This window comes from Ursus americanus, chromosome 7, assembly GCF_024610735.1.
Source record: "Ursus americanus isolate L20-20 chromosome 7, mUrsAme1.1.p, whole genome shotgun sequence".
Lineage (NCBI taxonomy): Eukaryota > Metazoa > Chordata > Mammalia > Carnivora > Ursidae > Ursus > Ursus americanus.
Window position 1 is genome coordinate 68,037,735 of NC_142133.1, and position 19,457 is coordinate 68,057,191.

Here is a 19,457-nt window from a genome sequence, read left to right on the forward strand (position 1 = left end):
ACCATAGCACATGGCATTTTGTCTTTTTTTTTTCTTAGTCTCTCTTCCTTATTTGGAATATAAGTGTTGTGAATGGCTTATTCACAGCTCTGCTGCAGTCCCTAGAACTCTGTCCTATAAATATTTGAATGAATCAATACCAGTGCTAAGGAGCTTAAGACTTTATCCTGTAGGTCAGTGTTTTTCAAAGTGTGTGTGCCTAATACCCACATCAGCTTATTACACTTAGCAAATTAGATTCTCTGAGAGTAGTAAGGCTGAGAAATCTGTACTTTAACAATCTATTCAAGTATTTGTACACTGAAGTTTGAGAACCATTGCCATAGTCGATATGAGTCATTGAAATATTTTAAGCTGTGGAAAGAATTGGTTAATTGCTTTGGCAGCAGGAAATAGCAAGGTCTCAGTGTGTCAGGATAGGAGGATGAGAGACCAGTCAAAAAACTGTCAGAGCCAGTTTGGAAAACAGTTTGGCAGTTTTTAAAAAATTAAGCATAACATTTACCATACGACCTGTGATTCTACTTCTGGAAACAGCCCAAGAGAAATGAAAACATATGCCCGTATAAAGACTATTCATAACAACTAAAACCTGGAAACAACCCAAATGTCCATCAACTGGTGAATGGGTAAGCAAAATGGTATATCATACGATGGCATACTGCTCAGCCATAAAAAGGAACAAATTACTAATACATGGTACAACATAGATGAACTTCAGGAACATTATCCTCATTGAAAGAATCCAGTTACAAAAGACCACCTGTTGTGTGATTCCGTTTATATGAAACATTCACAAAAGACAAATCTATGTAGACAAAAAGTAGATTCGTGGTGGCCTGGGATAGTTACCTAAAACTGGGCTGCTATGGTGATTGCATAGCTCTGTAACTTTACTAAAAATCATTTAATTGTATGCTTAAAATGAGTGATCGTTGTTGTTGTTATGTAAGTCGTACCTCATTAAAGCTTTTGGGGAAAAAAGCTGTTGGGGTTGTGCAGTTTTAATTATGAAGTGGGAATGGATATAGGATCAATGTAAATTGGGGCAGGGTTGGAGGCCATTGTGAAGGGAAGGAAGAGTCAAAATTGGTTGCCTATATTACTGATTTAATGACTTAGTAGATGCTAATACTACCAGTAGATACAGGGAATATCTCTATAGAGATAAGGATGAATAGATATTTTGGTGGGGAAAGATAAACTAGTTAGCTTTAATTTGACCCATCTTTATGATACCCAGTTGGAGATACCAAATAGGTGATACCAAATAGGCAGTTGGATATATGGGTCAGAAGCTCAAGAGATGCTTGGGCTAAACATGTGGATTTGGGAATTCTTATGTGATAGTGATAGAAGCTGAAGGCGTGAATGATACTTTATGGTAGAAGGTATAGATCAGAGTGAGAAGAAAAGGGATTCCAGAGGCAACCCTGAGAAACGTCAATATTTGATGACCACATAGAAGAAACAAGTCTAGTGAAGGAAATTGAGACGGAGTGGTTACTCTTCGGAAGATCCATGTAGGAAAACCAAACTTACTGCAGTGTGGTGTGACAGACGAAAACAGTTCTTGTGAATGGGGTTTAATGACCCAACAAACACTTACACATTCTAAGATGGCAAAAATAATAACTTTTAGACAACATATTATCATTGTCTTAGGGTCATAAGAATGTGTGGCTTTGCTGGGGTGCCTAGGTGGCTTAGTCGTTAAGGGTCTGCCTTTGGCTCAAGGCGTGATCCCAGAGTCCTGGGATCGAGCCCCACGTCAGGCAGGCTCCATGCTCTGCTGGGAAGCCTGCTTCCTCTCCCACTCCCCCTGCTTGTGTTCCCTCTCTCACTGGCTGTCTCTCTCTCTGTTAAATAAATAAATAAAGTCTTAACAACAACAAAAAAAGAATGTGTGGCTTTGCAAATTAAACCGAGTAAACATAGGGTTCCTTTGGGGATTAAGTGTTACACATGGCCTGCCGGGTTATTTTGTTATGATTCTATATCTGGTTTCTTTTCCATCTTAAAACAAAAGATACTGTTTTCATCTGAATTATAAACTGTCCAGGTGTAATTAATGACTAAAACTTAGTTCTATATTTCAGACGTTTTTTTTTTTTACTGTGTTGGTTTATGTAGCTGGGAATATTTAAATAGGTGTTGCTTATCTTCTGCCTGCAGGCTTATCGGTAACAGCAGAACAAATAAATCCTCATGGCACTGGAGCTCGGAAGACAGAAGCTAGAGTTGAAGAGGCATTTCGGCACAAACAAAGAAATCCACTGGATGTCTGGCACAACTCTGCAAATAAATGTGCATGTGAGTGTTTGAGACCATGTTATCCAGTAGTGGGAATGGCTGAGAAGGATGCAGGTTTGTGAGGAGTTGGGGACACAAACCAGGTGCTGCTGTGTTCCCAGAGTTCTTCTCCTCTCTTTTCAGAGGTGAAGAGCTTGTGCAGTAGGATGTCAATCAGAAGTATACTTCTCTTTTCCATCTACATTCAGTATTTGCTGCTATTCATTGAACTAGGTTTGAATATTTTTAGTTTTAAACTTTGGTTTTTGGATAGAGATGTGGAGCCAACACTTTTCATCTACCCCTGCCTCTAATCCTAAGCCCTTGCTGTATAATATATAGGCTGTTCTCGTTATTGTGGAAAATGGCAACTTTGACTTAAGAGAGTGGCCAGTGTGGCAGTAGGATGTTGATTTTTCTGAGAGAATATCTTGTGCTCAGTTTGAAGAATCTGTACAGCCTTTTTAATATAGTTTTGTTTAAGTGAGATGTATTTAGAAAGAGAAAATTCATTGTTCTAGGTTTTCTTCACTTGTCCTCATTTGTGCTGATTATAAGATTTCTGAAAGACAAATGTAAATGAACACAGCATTTTCCTAATATAGTCCATATGTTTTGTTGAAGATAGCCACCCTTGGAAGATATATGCAGTTCTGATATAAAGGTGGTCATACTGTCGAAGCTGTCAGTAAAGCTGGCCATAATATGTTCTTTCACCAGCGGCACTGAATTTGAATGAATGAACGAGACTCTCTCTCTCTCTTTTTTTTTTTTTTAGCTCTTCTCTTTGTAATAACTGGCATTCATATGTGAGAAAATTTGAAGGACCTGGTGGTACCTTTGGTTCCATGAAACTGAAGGAAGCTATTTGGTGTAGTTGTATCTTGGATCATGACCTGGATTATATAATAACACTCAAATTTAAACCTTGAAATCCTATATATTCTCTGCACCTGACACAAATATTTACTAAAACCCATTGAAAATTGGCTTTAAGCAGTTTCATTTCCTTTAAACATTTAAAATGTTGTTTTAATCTACAAATGTGAGTTTTGTTTTCTCTTACCAGTAGATGGCATATGTGACTCATCATTTGTCTGTTTTCACATTAATTTACTTGAATTATAAATCTAAATATCCCTGAGAGAGAGTTGCTTTCCTAAGGTCTTAGTTTTGGAATCAAGCTCAGAGAGGCTGTAAAAATTGACTCTAAAGATTGTGACCCCTATATTGGTTTTTCACACAAAGTGCCCCTGTAAAAGGAAGTAGTATGTGAAAGATTTAGTTCCATAAATGGATACTACTACCCCATGTCAGGTGCTGTAGAGATACAGCAGTGCCTAAAACAAAAATCCCCATTTTTGTGGAGCTTATATGATCAATTTCTCTTATTTTACCAAAATTATACTCACCATTAAAAATAATTACATAAGGAGGAGAAAAATATCTCTAGTTGATGTCCTCCCAAATGAGAACATTTTCTTTTGTTCTTAGCTGGGATGAAAGTGTTAGAAATAAACTTGCTTCAGTTGGCCTTCTAAGCCTTTGCTTAGTCCCTACAGATCAAATAATTGAGCTGGCTCTTGATTGAATAGAGTTTAGCTGCTTCTTTAGAGTCAGATGGCTTAGTGAGGAAAGAAGAGGGGAACCGTTTATGCTTTGGTTGCATGGCTGGAGAATAAGAGGTCACAATGTCTGGAGTCAATTGTCAGTAAAAACCTAATAGCTCTACCTTTTAGAGAAAGAGCAGACTGAATTTATTTTTTTTCACTTTTAATGTGGACTGGATTAGTTTTTCATATGGTTAATGGAATACTTAGAAATGCCCATCACTTTAGCTTATGGACAGCTTCTAACAGTAAATTAATAACAGAAATTTCTATTCCAACTACCCTGTAAGTGTAAATTATGAAAATAGGAATTAGTAGGGGAAAAAGGAAGGGAGAGATGATTCAAATGATACGGTTTTGAAGGCAAAATATATTTTAACCAAGTGACAAAATAACTTGAATTTGGGAAATGATTTCAGAAACCTTTAGTAGATTTATTCTTAGATGAGAAAGAAAAGTAATACTTATAACAGCATTTGTCCATTTCCTGTGAATACCTTGGTATCTTTACAGAGACTTAGTAAGGATTAAAGATGAAAGGATGAAAAGTTTGAAAAACACATACATATTTAAAAAAATAATTAAAAAATGAAAATCTTTAATTTTAAATTAAAGATTCCTGGGCCCATTGTTACTGGAAGTACTCATCAAGCTCATGACGTTTTCTGGCATCTAGAGATGAATTTAGTCTTTATAACTTCTGTAGGTCTTCCTTTTTATATTACTGACCAAATATTTATTTTCAATGTTTGTTAATGTTGTTGCTGCCTTGATAACGGAGGCCTTAACTTTTTTCCACATTTTCTTTCTTTCTTTTTTTTTAATATATTTATTTTGTTTATTTATTTGAGGGAGAGCAGAGGGAAGAGCAGAGGGAGAGGGACAAGCAGACCTCATGCTGAGTGTAGAGCCCAACGTGGGGCTCAGTCTCAGGATCCTGAGATCATGACCTGAGCCAAAATCAAGAGTCAGACGCTTAACTAACTGAACCACCCAGGCGCCCCCACTTTTTTTTTTTTTTTTTTTTTTACATATTTTCAGATGATGACTGTATAACCAATTGATCCTGCTTGGTGAACCATTTATAGTAGAGGAGGCTAACAGTTGTCTAACCATATTGTCTCTATAAACTTCATAGGGTTTCTGTCCACAACCATACTTTCTGTGGGTAATTCCTTCTTCTGGAAGGAGAGGCAGTGGATAGTTCTTTGTGGGACACCTGTAACAGTTCTGTCTTGATATACCGGCTCATGCGTTCATTTTCTTTCATGGTTTAGGAGCTTTGGGGTGATTTTGCTGGCAAAGCACTCATTTTCCTGGTGGAAATCCAGGGCTGTGGCCCCCAGTTTTCTAGGTAGCCTGGTAATGTGGTTGGTCATTTCCTAAATGTAGATATTATATGCTTGGCCCCTGAATGTGAGGAATTAGGAATAGCTGTAAAGTAGAATCTAGGAAAATAGAAGAAAATTAATGCTGGGTGAAGTCCTATTCAATTTTTTAAAAAATTTCATTCTTCAGATTTTGTCTCTGACTTCATATTCATTCTACTTGTAGGCCGTGAGGATTAGTCAGCATGGATGTCAAGAGCTAAGTAGTTCTTGTGTGTTACACCAGTAGGGGTTTAGTTTCTTTTGGGTCTTAATATAGAGAACATTTGTAAAACAAGTGTTGCGCTCCAAGTTCTATATACCTGTTTTCCTTCTCTCTAAAATAGTTCGAGTTCGGAGAAAATCAAGGCGGCGATCACAGTGGGGTAAAGGAATTATTAAGAAAAGAAAAGTCAATAATTTAAAAAAAGATGAAGAGGACACTAAATTTGCAGACTATGAGAACCATACGGAGGACAGGAAGTTGCTAGAGAATGGAGAGTTTGAGGTAAGCACTGACTGCCATGAAGAAAATGGTGAAGAGACCGGAGACCTCTCTATGACCAATGACGAATCATCATGTGACATCATGGACATGGACCAGGGGCAGAGGCTTAACAATGGAGCGGGCACGAAGGAGAACTTTGCATCTACTGAAGAGGAAAGTTCCAATGAGTCTCTCCTTGTCAACAGCAGCAGTTCTCTAAATCCAGAACAGACATCTAGGAAAGAGCCTTTCCTTAAAGGAAGCTGTCTAAATGGTGAGGCCTCCACTGACAGTTTTGAAGGAATACCTGTTCTGGAGTGTCAGAATGGCAAGGCTGAAGTAGTTTCTTTCTGTGGTAGTGGAGACAAATGTAGTTCTGAACAAAAGATTGTCCCGGAGGACCAGTCAAAAGAAAAACCAGAAACTTCAAATGAACATCATGGAGATGATCCCGAGAAACTAGAGGCCCTGGAATGTAGCAGTAATGAGAAGTTAGAACCTAGCCCCGAAGTGGAGGTTAAAGATGCAGAACTGGATAAAGAAGGTAGAGTGAATATTTTTTTAAAAATCTTCTGAAATTTTAAATTCCAGAGTTAACTAATGGCGTATTTTGTTTGGTCCCCAGTAACACTGGTTGATAAGCAGTTATACCCCTCTGAGAATTTGTTAAAGTTTTCATCTTTTTCCCTGGGAAAGTGTACATACACATGCCTAGTAAATTTTGGTGGAAGTTTCAGAGGATTATGGTTTAGAATGCATTGCTTTCCTGGCTGCTTACTGTTTTGCCTCCCACCTGATTATTATCCCTATCTTAATGGATTTATGGCTAAAGGTTGAGTAAACCCACAGGTGTTAAGAAGATGGAATTCTAATAGGAATGATTAGGGTGGGATAGGCTGGGCTGAGAAGACTTGGATACTAAAGCAGTATGGTATGCTATGCTCACATATACTTAATGTTAATTACCACTTCTGTTCATTATAATCATGTGACTTTGAGCTGGTTACTTATGCTCTCCAACCTTGTTTTTCCATCTTCTAAATTAAACTTCAGAGTGGTGTCACTGTAGGAATTGACTAAGTCATGTATATTAATCACCTCTTCTTGTACCTGGCACATACTGAACTATATTCATTCCAGGCATTCACTGTTAGTCGAATCTAAGGGATGTTGAGTCTAAGAGGCTCCATTGCTTTGTAAAGCCAGTGGTATAGGAAGCAGCAGAACCCGTGCTGTCAGATCTGCCTTGCAGACTCAGAGCACTCTGCTAGCTCCTGCCTCCATATGGCTATGTGATTCTTTTAAGAAGCAGCAGAAAAGGGGGCCTGGGGGTTTCTAGCCCGGCTTTGTTTATCATTCTTTAGCCCGTAGTGCGAAGGGGTGCATTAGAGATCTACCCTTTGAATATACATTTTCATCCTGAACAGGTACTCTTCTTATAACTAAGGTATTTTGAAATTTTATTATGTTCGCTCAATGGTCTGGTATATACATAGCCTTAGCCTGGGATTCGGGCTATGTGGGAAAAGTTTTTTGCTGCCAGTTTTTGAATCCTCTAGCAAAATTAGGAAGTGGGAAGATACTATTCAAAGTCTTAGAATTCTCTTAATGGATAAAAGAGAGATGTGTAATACTGGTCTTTTTTTACATTTTTTTTTTTTAAGATTTTATTTATTTGACAGAGAGAGTGAGCACAAGCAGGGGGAATGGGAGAGGGAGAAGCAGGCTTCCCACTGAGCAGGGAGCCTGATGCCAGCTGCCAGGGCTTGATCCCAGAACCCTGGGATCATGACCTGAGCCGAAGGCAGACGCTTAACTGAATGAGCCACCCAGTCACCCCATGTTCTTAAGTGTTACCTATTGAGAATTTTGCTTTCTTTTCAACATTTAATAATAGAAGGTAGTTCTTTTTTTTTTTTTTAAGATTTTATTTATTTGACAGAGACACAGTGAGAGAGGGAACACAAACGGGGAGTGGGAAAGGGAGAGGCAGGCTTCCTGATGAGCAGGGAGCCCAACACGGGGCTCGATTCCAAGACCCTGGGATCATGACCTGAGCTGAAGGCAGACGCTTAACCGACTGAGCCACCCAGGTGCCCCATAAGGGCAGTATTTATTCTGGTGTTTATTTATTTATATTTATCATACAGACAGGATTTTAAACGTGTTAAAGCTAGGGTTAAGTAATACTAGAACAGAGTGGGGAGAAAGGGAGAGATCTTGCTGATGAGGCACTTTGGATATGAGGTGAGGAGTCCTTTTTAATGTTCTTTCACTATGAGATTTTAGTATGCTTGCAGAAAAGGTTTAAATTAATATTATGTTCAATTGGTTATCTAAAATCTTTAAAGGTATTTGTTGTATAAAGGCTGTATCTGAAGTTTTCACTTGTAACTGTCAGGGCAGTGTTACCTAGTGCAAGTTCTCAGGCTCCTGGATGTCCATGGATTTGGTAATGAGGATCCGAATTTCTTAACAAAACTCTTAGCATATGGTAATTGAACCATAAATAAAGGCTTTCACTCCATAGGCTGTCTGAAATATAAAATTTCTCTGCTACATGGAGGTATATGTTTCCCAAAGCAATATTTTGGTTCTTTTACTATTTATCTGTATAGCAAGCATTGATTAGAGGGAATTGTTGAAAGACATGGGAATAAGAGAACTAACGCAGGAGGGAGGGGGAAGTGTTTGTGTCCTTAGTGTTTGTGACATCGGACAGTTCCTCTATAAAGTTCTGAAACAGGGACGCCTGGGTGGCTCAGTTGGTTAAGTGTCTACCTTCAGCTCAGGTCATGATCTCAGTGTCCTAGGATCTAGTCCCACATAGGGCTCCCTGCTCAGCGGGGAGCCTGCTTCTCCCTCTGCCTGCCACTCCACCTGCTTCTGCTCCCTCTCTGACAAATAAAATCTTAAAAAAAAAAATAAAGTTCTGAAACAGTTTGAGTTTGTCTTTGTGTTCCTTACCCCTTGGCTTCTTAGAGTATGCCTACCTAGGGCATCACAGGGCTTATGGCCTGTCTGCCCTCTCTGTCCCTCAGAGTGCCTGGTTCTGTTAAATTATGCTCAGCCACCTCAGAATTTCTGTTTGTTTTCAGTGTAGCTGGTCTCAGTATGTTGAGAGGAAAATAATTCGATTGTAGTAATTTACTCTGAGGTAGGAAAGATCACTAGTCCTATTACACTTTGAATGGGCTTATATTTTTAAGAAAAAAATGTTAGATTTCTGATAGAAATCTGGGCAGTGTAAAAGAGAAAAATTTCAGTTCATGTTGAGGAAGTTTTTTGTTTGTTTTTACTTGCAAGGCAAATACGTAGACAGATTGGCCTCACTTGGTGTGAGTATCTGCTTTTCTAGGTTGCCTCCCCTCTTCCAGTTCTGAAAGCTCTAAATTTTAAAATGGTGGCTATCATAAAGAGAGTGAAGACTGTTTATAGGTTAGTGCTTAGAGGTGATGATTGCTTTTCTCTTCCTTTAAGCGGCTGTGTTTATTAGATGATACTCTAGCATAACTTGGCTTTCATAGTTGTGGTTTAATTTTCTTCAATTTGTGTTACTTATTTTAAAAAATTATCATTTAAAGAATATACCCTATTCCAAAAAGTTTTTATGGTGGGTAGAAGAATTTATAGTTGTTTAAGCTTGATTTTTCTTAACTTTTACTTGCTGCAGTGCATTTTTTTTTTTCAATTTGTAGGTGCTTCTAAAGTAAAGAAATACCGTAAGTTAATTTTAGAGCAGGCAAAAACAACAAGCCTGGAACTGGTTCCAGAAGAGCCCTCTGAGCCTGTGCCACCTCTCATAGTTGATCATGAGAGATTGAAGGTAAACTTTGCTGTTCCCAGTCAGTCTTAAATGAATGAAAAGAGATTTGGATATGTTTGTAGGCAGTGGAATAAAACTAGTTTGATAATCTCTTGCTTTAACCTACAAATATAAGTGCTTTAGGACTTCTGGTAAAAAAAGAGTTATGTGTGTTTTGAGGGGTTTAGAGAATGGTCTTGGTAATAAAGTAAGCCTTAGAATCTTCTAAATGTGTCACTGTTACACCATAGCCTATGGTGTTTGTTGCCTAGCCATTTGAATATACTGTTTCAGTGTGAAAATGAGACCAAATTTCATTTTATTCTCTTCTAATTTTTCTTAGAAATTGCTTGATTTGTTGGTGGATAAAAGCAACAATCTGGCAGTTGATCAACTTGAGAGATTATATTCTCTTCTTAGTCAGTGCATCTATCGTCATCGTAAAGATTATGACAAATCACAACTTGTAGAGGTAAGTGCTCAGTTCATCCTTAGAATAAACAAATATTTGCTTTTACTTGTCCCAGAGAAAAAAAGAGGAAAACATTTTTCTAGCCTATACCTTTCACCAAGTAACTGAAGAATGTTTCAAAGATTTACACTTAGAAGACTCATTAGGCATTATAGTTTGAAGAATAAATCCTTTCTGTATCATTTGTCTCAGGACAGAAGTAACCTGGGATTCTTTGTTTATCAAAACAGAACTTCGTGGTTCTGGGTTGGCAGATACCTAGTATAACATGTCACAATTCTCTTGTCCCTTGCTTATTACCGACAACACTGAGCATATCACTTGGGCCTATTGAATGCGGGGATGGCCTCACAGTCCTACCACTGCTACCGAGGCAGCCACTGCTGATTAAGGGAGTGGGCCTAGGGAGTGAGACCTGTTTGCCATCCCATTAGTGATTAGAAGAGAACTTAAAAGTCATCTTATTCATCAGATCTAGTCTTATGAGATGGCCACATGAAGGAGTGGTTGTCCTTTTGCTTAGACACTTTGAGGTGATACGTTCCCTTTTTTTAAATTTTTTTTAAAGATTTTATTTATTTGAGAGAGGGGGGTGTGCGTGCAAGCAGGTGGAGGGGCAGAGGGAGAGAATCTTAAGTAGACTCTGAGGTGAGCACAGAGCCTGACAAAGGGCTTGATCTTACAACCCTGATATCATGACCTGAGCTGAAACCAAGAGTTGGACACACGCCACCCGTGTGCCCCAAACCATTCCCTTTCTAGACAACTCTGGGCCATAATGAGTTCTTCCTTATAAATATGAACTTATACTTGTTCATCTAATTTACATCATTAAGCCACATTTCTGCTTTTTGAGGTCATCTGAGCAAATGTAGACCCATTAAATGGCTAAGTGACTTAGACTCCCTGTTCATTTCCCAGTTAGTTTATCTAGTGGTCTGATTATTAAATACTTACTGAATGCCTGTAGTTCCAGATACTGTGCTAGATGTTTGGGCTGCAAAAAATGAATGAGACAAAGTCCCTGCTCTCAAGGAGCATTTCTAGTATATTAAAGATTTATATGTAGAGGATGTGATTATTTTCCATGTTCAATAAGGAATATTGGACTTGAATCAAAGGGAGAGAGCATTTAAAAGTTATTTTCTAATCACATTTTTATGAGTTACATTTTTATGAATCTACACTGTCATTATACAATATATAGAAATAATAAGAAAGCACAAAGGAGAAAATAAAAACATCATCCACATCCCACCATCTAGAGGAAACTAGTCAGTGTTAATCTTTTGGGATATCTTTTGTCCTTTAAAAATGTCTAGATGTGCATAATGTGTATAAGTATGTAAATACATATTTAAAAATTGGGATCATATTGTATATTCTGTTTTATAATCTGACTTTTTTCCTTATTCAGTAATAATATGATGAAACATTTAGCACGAGTGATTTTTATTGATCTAATATGAGAACTTCTTGATTAGACAATAATCTGGCCTATTGTACAGAGATTTAGAATATAATTTCAGGTGTTCAAAGGGGGAAAGGAAAACCAAATGTCTTAGATGTATTGGACACTTGACCATCTGAATGAAATGTGTAGGTTAGAGTTCTTTACTTTTTTAAAAAATTCCAGAACTTGTTTATTCACATGGGTTGACATTTGATTAGCTTGAATGGGTTGAATAGTCTTCAGCAGTGCAACATTTTTCAGTTGGGGATGTGGAACCCTGTAATCTAGGGCCTTTTTTAGGGAGGAAAGGGACTTAATAGCAGAATCACCAGTGAGTGGCATTCCTTGTGGTGATGGCAGTGACTCTTTCTGGCTCCCCCCCCCCTTTTGTTTTCAGCTCTGTTTAGAGTGAGTAACAATGGGAACAGGTGCCTTCTACTTTTGGTACAAGTTTTACTATACTGAATACATTCATTTTGCTTTGAGAGAATGTGAGTAAAGGAAGGGCTCAGGCTCTGGAGTGAGGCTACCTGTACTCAAATTCTGACTTCGCTACTTATTAGCTGACAAATTATTTATATTTATGAATTTCTTAGTACATTATTGGGCATAATAAGCACTCATTGGGTATTACTAGCATCATCTTCATTAGCCTAAATATCAAAATAGGAGCCATTTGGAAGTAGCTATGGTATTATAATCAGAAAATAATTAAAGCTTAACTTGTATCTAAAATTCTTTCTCTAAAAAGTTAATTGAAAGTGAATTTTCCCATAGTGTATTTGTCTTTTCTTTAATCAATAACATGCACTTTTTTTCCCCTTGTAGGAGATGGAAAGAACAGTTCATATGTTTGAGACATTCCTATGAACTTTTCAAGATGAGTGGTTTATCCTCTCCAATCTGCTCCTGACAGAGCAGTCTTCTGAGCCATTCAATTTCAAATTGCACCAATTACGTGCAGAGCCTTGGTGTAAAGTGCTCTCTCACTCATTCTTTCTCTGTTGAATTTGGTGCTATTGTCTCAGGTACCTGAAACCAACCAGCCTACAAGAACCAAACAGAACTTCAGAAACATGTTGTATTTTCCACAAATAAAAAATACAACCCCACAGATTGGAGATTTTGGTGCTACAGAAACTGCTCTCACTTCTGCTCCTCTTTTCGTGCACTCTCTTTTGGAGACTTATCTCTTAGGGAGCAGACCAGCAAACACGAGGAAACTGGATGGGGCAGTTCTAACTGTGTTGAATTGTTTAAACAGTGGGCAACCTGTTTTGTTTTGTTTTTTCTTTCTCCTTTCTACTCCTTTTAGCATATTTGTTTTATTTTTTCCTCTGGGTAATGGACTGAAACCTGTTTTAGAGTTGGCTATGGTATATTCTGGTGGGAAACTGAAGAAACTGGATGAAATTAGGTTAGGCTCTTTAGAACGGCCTTTAATGTGCCTTTTAATTCATTTGAGAAAGATAAGGCTAAACAAAAGAATGGGCTTGTTTGTAGCAAATGAATTAGAATGTCTCTTTGGTCACAACCTTGAAAATAAGTTTTGATACTCTGTGTCATTAAGAGGCAACCAGTGTTTTGGTATAAAATGCCTGTCTTGTTTTCAAAACTCAATCAAGACAGTCATTAAGCCACACGATATACTAAAATGGTAAGTTTTCCTGTATGGTCTGTTTCTGTTTAAGAAACACAAAATAAAACAACAATAAATAATACACTGTCCACCAAAAAACTTACACACTTTACAGTATTGCTGACAATGATGACCAGAAATTAAATAGAGAACGACATTCTTTTCCTCTCTCAGTGGCAATTTAATAGTTATTCATGTTTGAGTTCCCAGAGAAGAATGATTTCATGTATAGTAAATTGTAACTGTTTTGTTTTAAAGCCAGGACTTGCCAAATGGACAGAAAAGAGGAATTTGTCAGAAGCTCCATGAAATTCATTTTCTTTATGCGTAGTTGCAGGTGAGCTTTGGTATGGTCCTTGAATGACAGTATTAATGTTTAAATCCCTTACCATAAGCTTACCTTCACAACTATTCATTTTGATTGGAACCCATTTTGGATCTTGTTGAGTGATTTCTGTGAATTGTACTTACCTAAAATTAATTATGGTTTACTAGTTTTACAAAAACTTCCTATAAATTTGGAGACACAGTCTAGGCAGTTGCAAAGAGGCAAAGGGAGTGCAGTGACATTTTTTTATCAGATGATTTTTAAACAAAAAAAGTAGAAAATTTTGACAGGTTGGCTTGATATCGTCATTCATTATAGCCGTTAGCTGCAGGTGTGTCTTTCCAATATATGCAACACATGTAGTTTGGGTTTTGATTAGAGCAAATGGTCTTGGACTACTGCAGAGATACTGAGCTACCTCAGCTTTTTGTATTTTAGTTACCAGTAGTGTTTACAGAGTCCTGTAATCACTTTGCCACCGTTTACATGCTGAAGCTAAGGTACTTGTCTCCTTGTCTCTGGCTGTTCGTAGTGTGCCCGGCCAGCGCCGCGCGCACACTTTGGCCGTAGGCTACTGCAGTAATCTGAAGTGCTTCTTTGCATTTACATTAACATTTTGCGCCTTCTAATTATAGCTTAATTTTTTAAAAATGCCACTTTTTTTTCTTTATACCTAGTCTATGAAGTTTTCATAATATTCAGTCATATAATTCAAGATGCTACCCATGTAGACACACTGTATTTTTAAGGTGGGCAAGTGCGATTAACGATGAACCATTTTAAAGGGGAGGTTATTTGAAACCTCTAATTTGATTATTGGGAGGATTTTCATGCTTTCTTTAGTATTTATTACCATCAAACCAGTTCAAACTATTTTACTGTCTAATACATTAGCATTTTGTATTTTGATGGAAATTGTTACAGAATTTAAAGATTTGATGAAATAAGATGTAGCAGATTTTTTGTAGCAAGTTTCTGCTAAAAGGGTTTTTTGCAAGTCTCAGGTTCTTGCTGCACTATTTTTTTTTAAATATTTATTCCAGTTACTCTAATTCAGAAGCATTCTGTTCAAGTAACAGCAGCACTTGTGAAAGGAAAAAAAAAACGCACATGTTCTTAGTAGGTTACTAAATTTGTACAAGTTAATTAAGATTTTAGCCATCAGTGGGTTTGACAAGGGAAATTTATTTATGTTCAGCATTAAAATGCTTCCAAAAGATCAAGTTTTTTTATTTTAACCTTGATATAGGTGGAGAAGTAGGAGGCAACCTCAGTATGATAGGAACTGCCACTTTGAACAGTTTAGGTCTTAAAGAGAAAGCCAATCTAATGCCAAGGGGAGAAAAATTAGCTGAAATTGTATCAACTCCTCTGCTCCCCTTCCCCCGCCCCCCCCAAAAAACCACATACCAGTTTTGCTTACTTTACAGATATCTGGTGGTTCTATAGTTTAAAGCAGCTTGTGAAATTATCCAAGTGGACTCAATTTTGTTTACCTTTCTGTAAGTTCTTAATTTTTGCTGTATAGCATTGGCAAAAATATGTACAAATTGACCTCTGTTCTTATTTCCTATTGTGAGCATTATAAATGATAGCTCCTGTGTAAAACTTTGCTCTCAGATCAGTAAAATATGTATCACAGCACAGCCCAACAATAGTTAATGCTCAGCTGTGGGGACCATGGGAGCTTTTTGAAGATGATGGAACCGCACTAGGGTTGAAACTGATGGCTGTGGAGTTAATTGTGGTTTTGAGCTTGAATCTCACCTGTGATTAATTTTTTTAATTTTGTTTTATGTCCTTTCATGACTTGATTTTTCTCATATGCCAATGTATTTGTAGGTTTACTGGATTTTATTTTTAGGGAGTGGGGTGGTAATATCTTCCCATTTTTTGATTAAGTTGGTTCAGCTATGGTGCTATTCAGTAGGTATCTTCAGTGTCAGGTCCCGTAGCTGAATGCCATTGTTATTATAATTATTATTTGTAATCACATTGTAAGCTTGAATTTGGACTTGTACCTGCATCTTTTGTATTTTGTACATTCAGTTATTTAGATTTTGGGAGTCCTTTTTGGTTTCAGTCATGTATGTCTACTTCGTAGATTAAGTAGACTTCATCAACTATGGTCTGTTTTGGGTTTATAGTTTAATTTAGAATTGTGTTAAATTGATGTTTTGCATTTGACTTCATTTTACATTAGTTTGAAGTAAATTATTTAATTTTTGAATTCTGGAATTTTGAACATTTACTGTAATTTGTAATATAACTGCTGTGAAATACTTGAATAAAGACGACAAGAAAAACCTGTCTTTAGCCTGACGATGATTGCTGCTGGCTGCAAGTGCAGCACTACTGTCCTAGCTGAACTCTGCTGTGCGGTTAGGGCGTGTTGATGTTTATTTATCTAGCTGTGTTCAAGGGGCAAGGCAAGCATAGGGTCCCCCTTCTGCTCTGCCATCTTAACTCCTCTGGTCAGCACGTTGATGTTTATTAAGCACCCATCCAAAATCTTGTAATGTTCTTTTAGATTTTAGTAGCCCTCAGTATTTTTTAGCTAAAAGTTTTTTCTGTTGAGGACATGTGTTTTTAATTTCAGTTGAGGATTATCTAAAATGTGTCCTATAGAAGCAGATAGATTACTTCTGAAATTTGTTTTTCTGTTTGGAAGACTGCTACAGCAGATGATCAGGTAGTTTGGTTAACTTACTTTGTAGTGTTTTTCTCTTTGATCAGATAGTTATCAGCATACTTTGAATAGTACACAGAATTTAAATATGGAGAAAGATTTCATACCAGAATTTTGAGGGGCTTGTTGCTTCATAGCAATAGAATGTTCTTGGCTTTAGATTGCCCATGTTTCTGCTGTCTACCATGTGCTACCTTTTCATGTCCTGAGATTAGTATACTAATTCTACTCAATAGAAGTTCCTAATTTTTTTTTTTTAAATCACAGTAAAAAGGAACTGGTTGAATTTGAGTAATACTTTGTTTTTATTGATTTTGCAAATTGTATTAATTTTTACTTTAAATTGTATATCAAAAGACTGGTAGTAATAAACCTGGGAAGCATTTTTAAACATTTTAGCCAAATGTTTATATAAGTAATTTATAAGTGCATTTTTTTAAAAGCTTTTATTTATTTGAGACAGAGAGAGAAAGACAGGCAGGGGGAGGGGGGTCAGAGGGAGAGGCAGACTCCCCACTGAGCAGGGAGCCTGATGCAGGCTCGATCCCAGGACCTCGAGATCATGACTTGAGCCAAAGGCAGATGCTTAACCGACTGAGCCACCTAGGTGCCCCTGTTGGCTATCTTTTTAAATATAAATTCCCTCTCTTACCTGCACAGTCTTGTCTGTTATGTCCTAGGTACTATGCTAGACACATTCTCTATCTTTCAGTAGCTTGTGGTCTGCTAGGGGAGGCTGGTGCATATACCAGTAGTAATGATCAGTGGGATAGGGCTATAACAGAAGGAACACGGTATTGTTCAGAGTTACAAGAAGGGAAGCAATTAATTCTGTTTAGGAGTGGGGAAAATGACTCTTCCCGGAGGGAGTTGGCATTTTATTTGCCCTTTGTTTCTTTCTGGCTTTTCTAGAGTGTAGCCCCACTTTACCAAAACCTTTTCTGTTTTCTTGTGACCATTCATGTTACATCATATCATCACTTTATTCATACCACTCACCATGGAGTATCTTTATTTTCAACTTAATGAAATCTTGCTTATATTTCAGGGCTGTGCTTAGATTCTCCACCAGTGCATCTCCCTTACTGTTATCTTTCCTTCTCAGAACTTAGCTGTATCTTATAGTGCATAACAGTGAATTACTAATGTTAGGCAAAACAGTAATTTATTTATGTGGGAAAGGAAGTATCATATTTTTTCTGCATTCCTTGTAGGAATTTAAAACAATGCTGGACTTACAGTAGATGCTTATTTCTTTGGCTTAATTGACATAGTTGAAATTTACTTAAATCATCCTTTCATTGATTGAACAGAGTTACAGTGAGTGCCTACAGTGTGCCAAGCAGTGTTGCAGGTGCTGGAAATAAAGCAACAAACAAAGCAGAAAAGGTCCCTGTCTTCATGGAGCTTAAATTCTTTCGATGTAATGTGCCAGATTTCTGTCATGGTTGGTCAGGTTCAAATTATTTTTTTGAAAGTGTTCTTCTCTCTACAAACATTGAATGAAGCATTTTGTTGTTAGACATTTGCCAAGAACTCTTCCTTTTCTTCTATTTCCTATCTTAGTGAATAGAACCATATCCATCAAGGATCCAAAACCTGTCATCCTAAATTTTATCTTCTTTATGGTGCATCTCATTCTAATCATGCAGCGTGTTCTGTTGATTTTTATCCTTCTAAAATGTCTCCTATCCATCACCCTTTTTTCATTAAGTAGCTGACCTAATCTGGGTGCTATTCCTTTTGTCTAACCTAGTGTAACAGTCACAGTTTGGGAGAATGTAAAGATGGGCAAAGACATAGTGTCTGTCTTCAACAGGATTTTTATAATTTAACATCCTTACATCATATTTACTATCCACTAGGGACTTTTCTGAGTGCTTTACAAATACAAATACATTCTTAATACTTTGAGAACCTTATGAACTATGTGTTATTACTATCCCCATCTTACAGGCCAGGTAAACTGGGACATAAAGTGATTTGTCCAAGGTCACACAGCCAGGATTCAAATGCAGTCTGGCACCAGAGTTGATGCTCTTAATTGCTATGCTTCACTGCCTCTTGTGGGGGTAGAGAGACGCGCAAGTGTATTTCAGTATACTATGTATGGCATGTGTTAACGATGGAGTCTGCGTAAGGTACAGCGGGAGTACAGAGGAGGAACATGTAGCCCAGCCTCAAGAAAGCCTTCCTAAAAAATCTGACGCCTGAGCTGAGGCATCAAGATGGGAAAGGTTTTCCAGGCAGAAGGAACAACAGAAGCATATACTGAAGAGTAAAACAGCATGACAGCTGCAGGTGAAAGTACAAGCAGTTCCTAATCACCAAAGGTCAACATTTATTTAACACATTTATTTGAGCAATGCCACTTGCCAAGCACAGTTCTTGGCGTTAGAGTTACAGTTGAGGACAGGACAGCAAGGTCCTGGTTCTCTTGGAGTTCATAGTTTAGTGGGCAAAGAGTAAACAAGATGTTATCTAATAGTGGCCAGTGCTTGGGTGATAAATACAGTAGTAGTAATTGCAGCAGCAAACGTCTGAGTGATAGATACTGTTTAAGGATTAACCATTTAATTATCCCAGCATCTATGAAGTTAAGTACTATTGTTGGTTCCACGTAACAACAGGGGATATTGAAATACAGAGCTGGTTAAGCAACTTGCCCGATGAGGCTACAAAGCTAATGAGTCTTAGCTGGGATTCCAGCTTGTGTGGTTTCAGAACTTGGATTCTTAACTGATCTATCATTAAGGTGAATGATAAGTTCATTTGCTCGTATTCAGGTTTTTCTCCCCTATTAGTAAACATTTTTAAACCGTAGAATACTGCAGAGAACAGTACAACATGCATGTTCACGTCATCCAGGATTAAATGTTAACAGTTTAACATAATTGTTGTAGTTCTTTTTTATTTAATTTAAAAAGTCTTTATTTTTTAATTTTTTAAAAAAGATTTTACTTATTTGTTAGCTTGAATGGGGTGGGGGGAGAGGGAGAAGCAGACTCCCCGCTGAGCAGGGAGCCCACCGTGAAGCTCCATCCCAGGACCTTGGGATCATGACCTGAGCCCGAGGCAGATGCTTAACTGACTGAGCCACCCAGGTGTCCCTGTAGTTCTTTTTTTAAAGAAAAAAATTCTAGGTAAGTTGATGTCCCCTTCCTACCAATCCCCAGTCACATTCCTTTTCTTCAGAGGGAGCCATTCTGATGACTTTGATGAATATCTTTCCTGTCTGTTTTTAACTCATTATTTGAGAAGGTAATAGTATGGGTGCTGAAGCCAGACTGAGTCTGAATCCTAGTTATGTTCCTT

At 37.6% G+C, this 19,457-nt stretch overlaps 1 protein-coding gene across 4 annotated transcripts in view; it reads left to right on the top strand.

Moving 5' to 3' along the window:
• Positions 1-16,381, top strand: part of ATAD2B (ATPase family AAA domain containing 2B) — a 149,918-nt gene extending 133,537 nt beyond the window's left edge. For all 4 annotated transcript variants that reach the window (XM_087863837.1, XM_087863839.1, XM_087863838.1 and 1 more), the window contains 5 exons: positions 2,176-2,313; positions 5,617-6,300; positions 9,455-9,582; positions 9,905-10,033; positions 12,315-16,381. In XM_087863837.1, the coding sequence (XP_087719963.1) occupies positions 2,176-2,313; positions 5,617-6,300; positions 9,455-9,582; positions 9,905-10,033; positions 12,315-12,356 (1,121 nt within the window). In that variant the 3' untranslated portion in view covers positions 12,357-16,381. The remainder of the gene's footprint in view (positions 1-2,175; positions 2,314-5,616; positions 6,301-9,454; positions 9,583-9,904; positions 10,034-12,314) is intronic.
• The last annotated feature ends 3,076 nt before the right edge of the window (positions 16,382-19,457 follow it).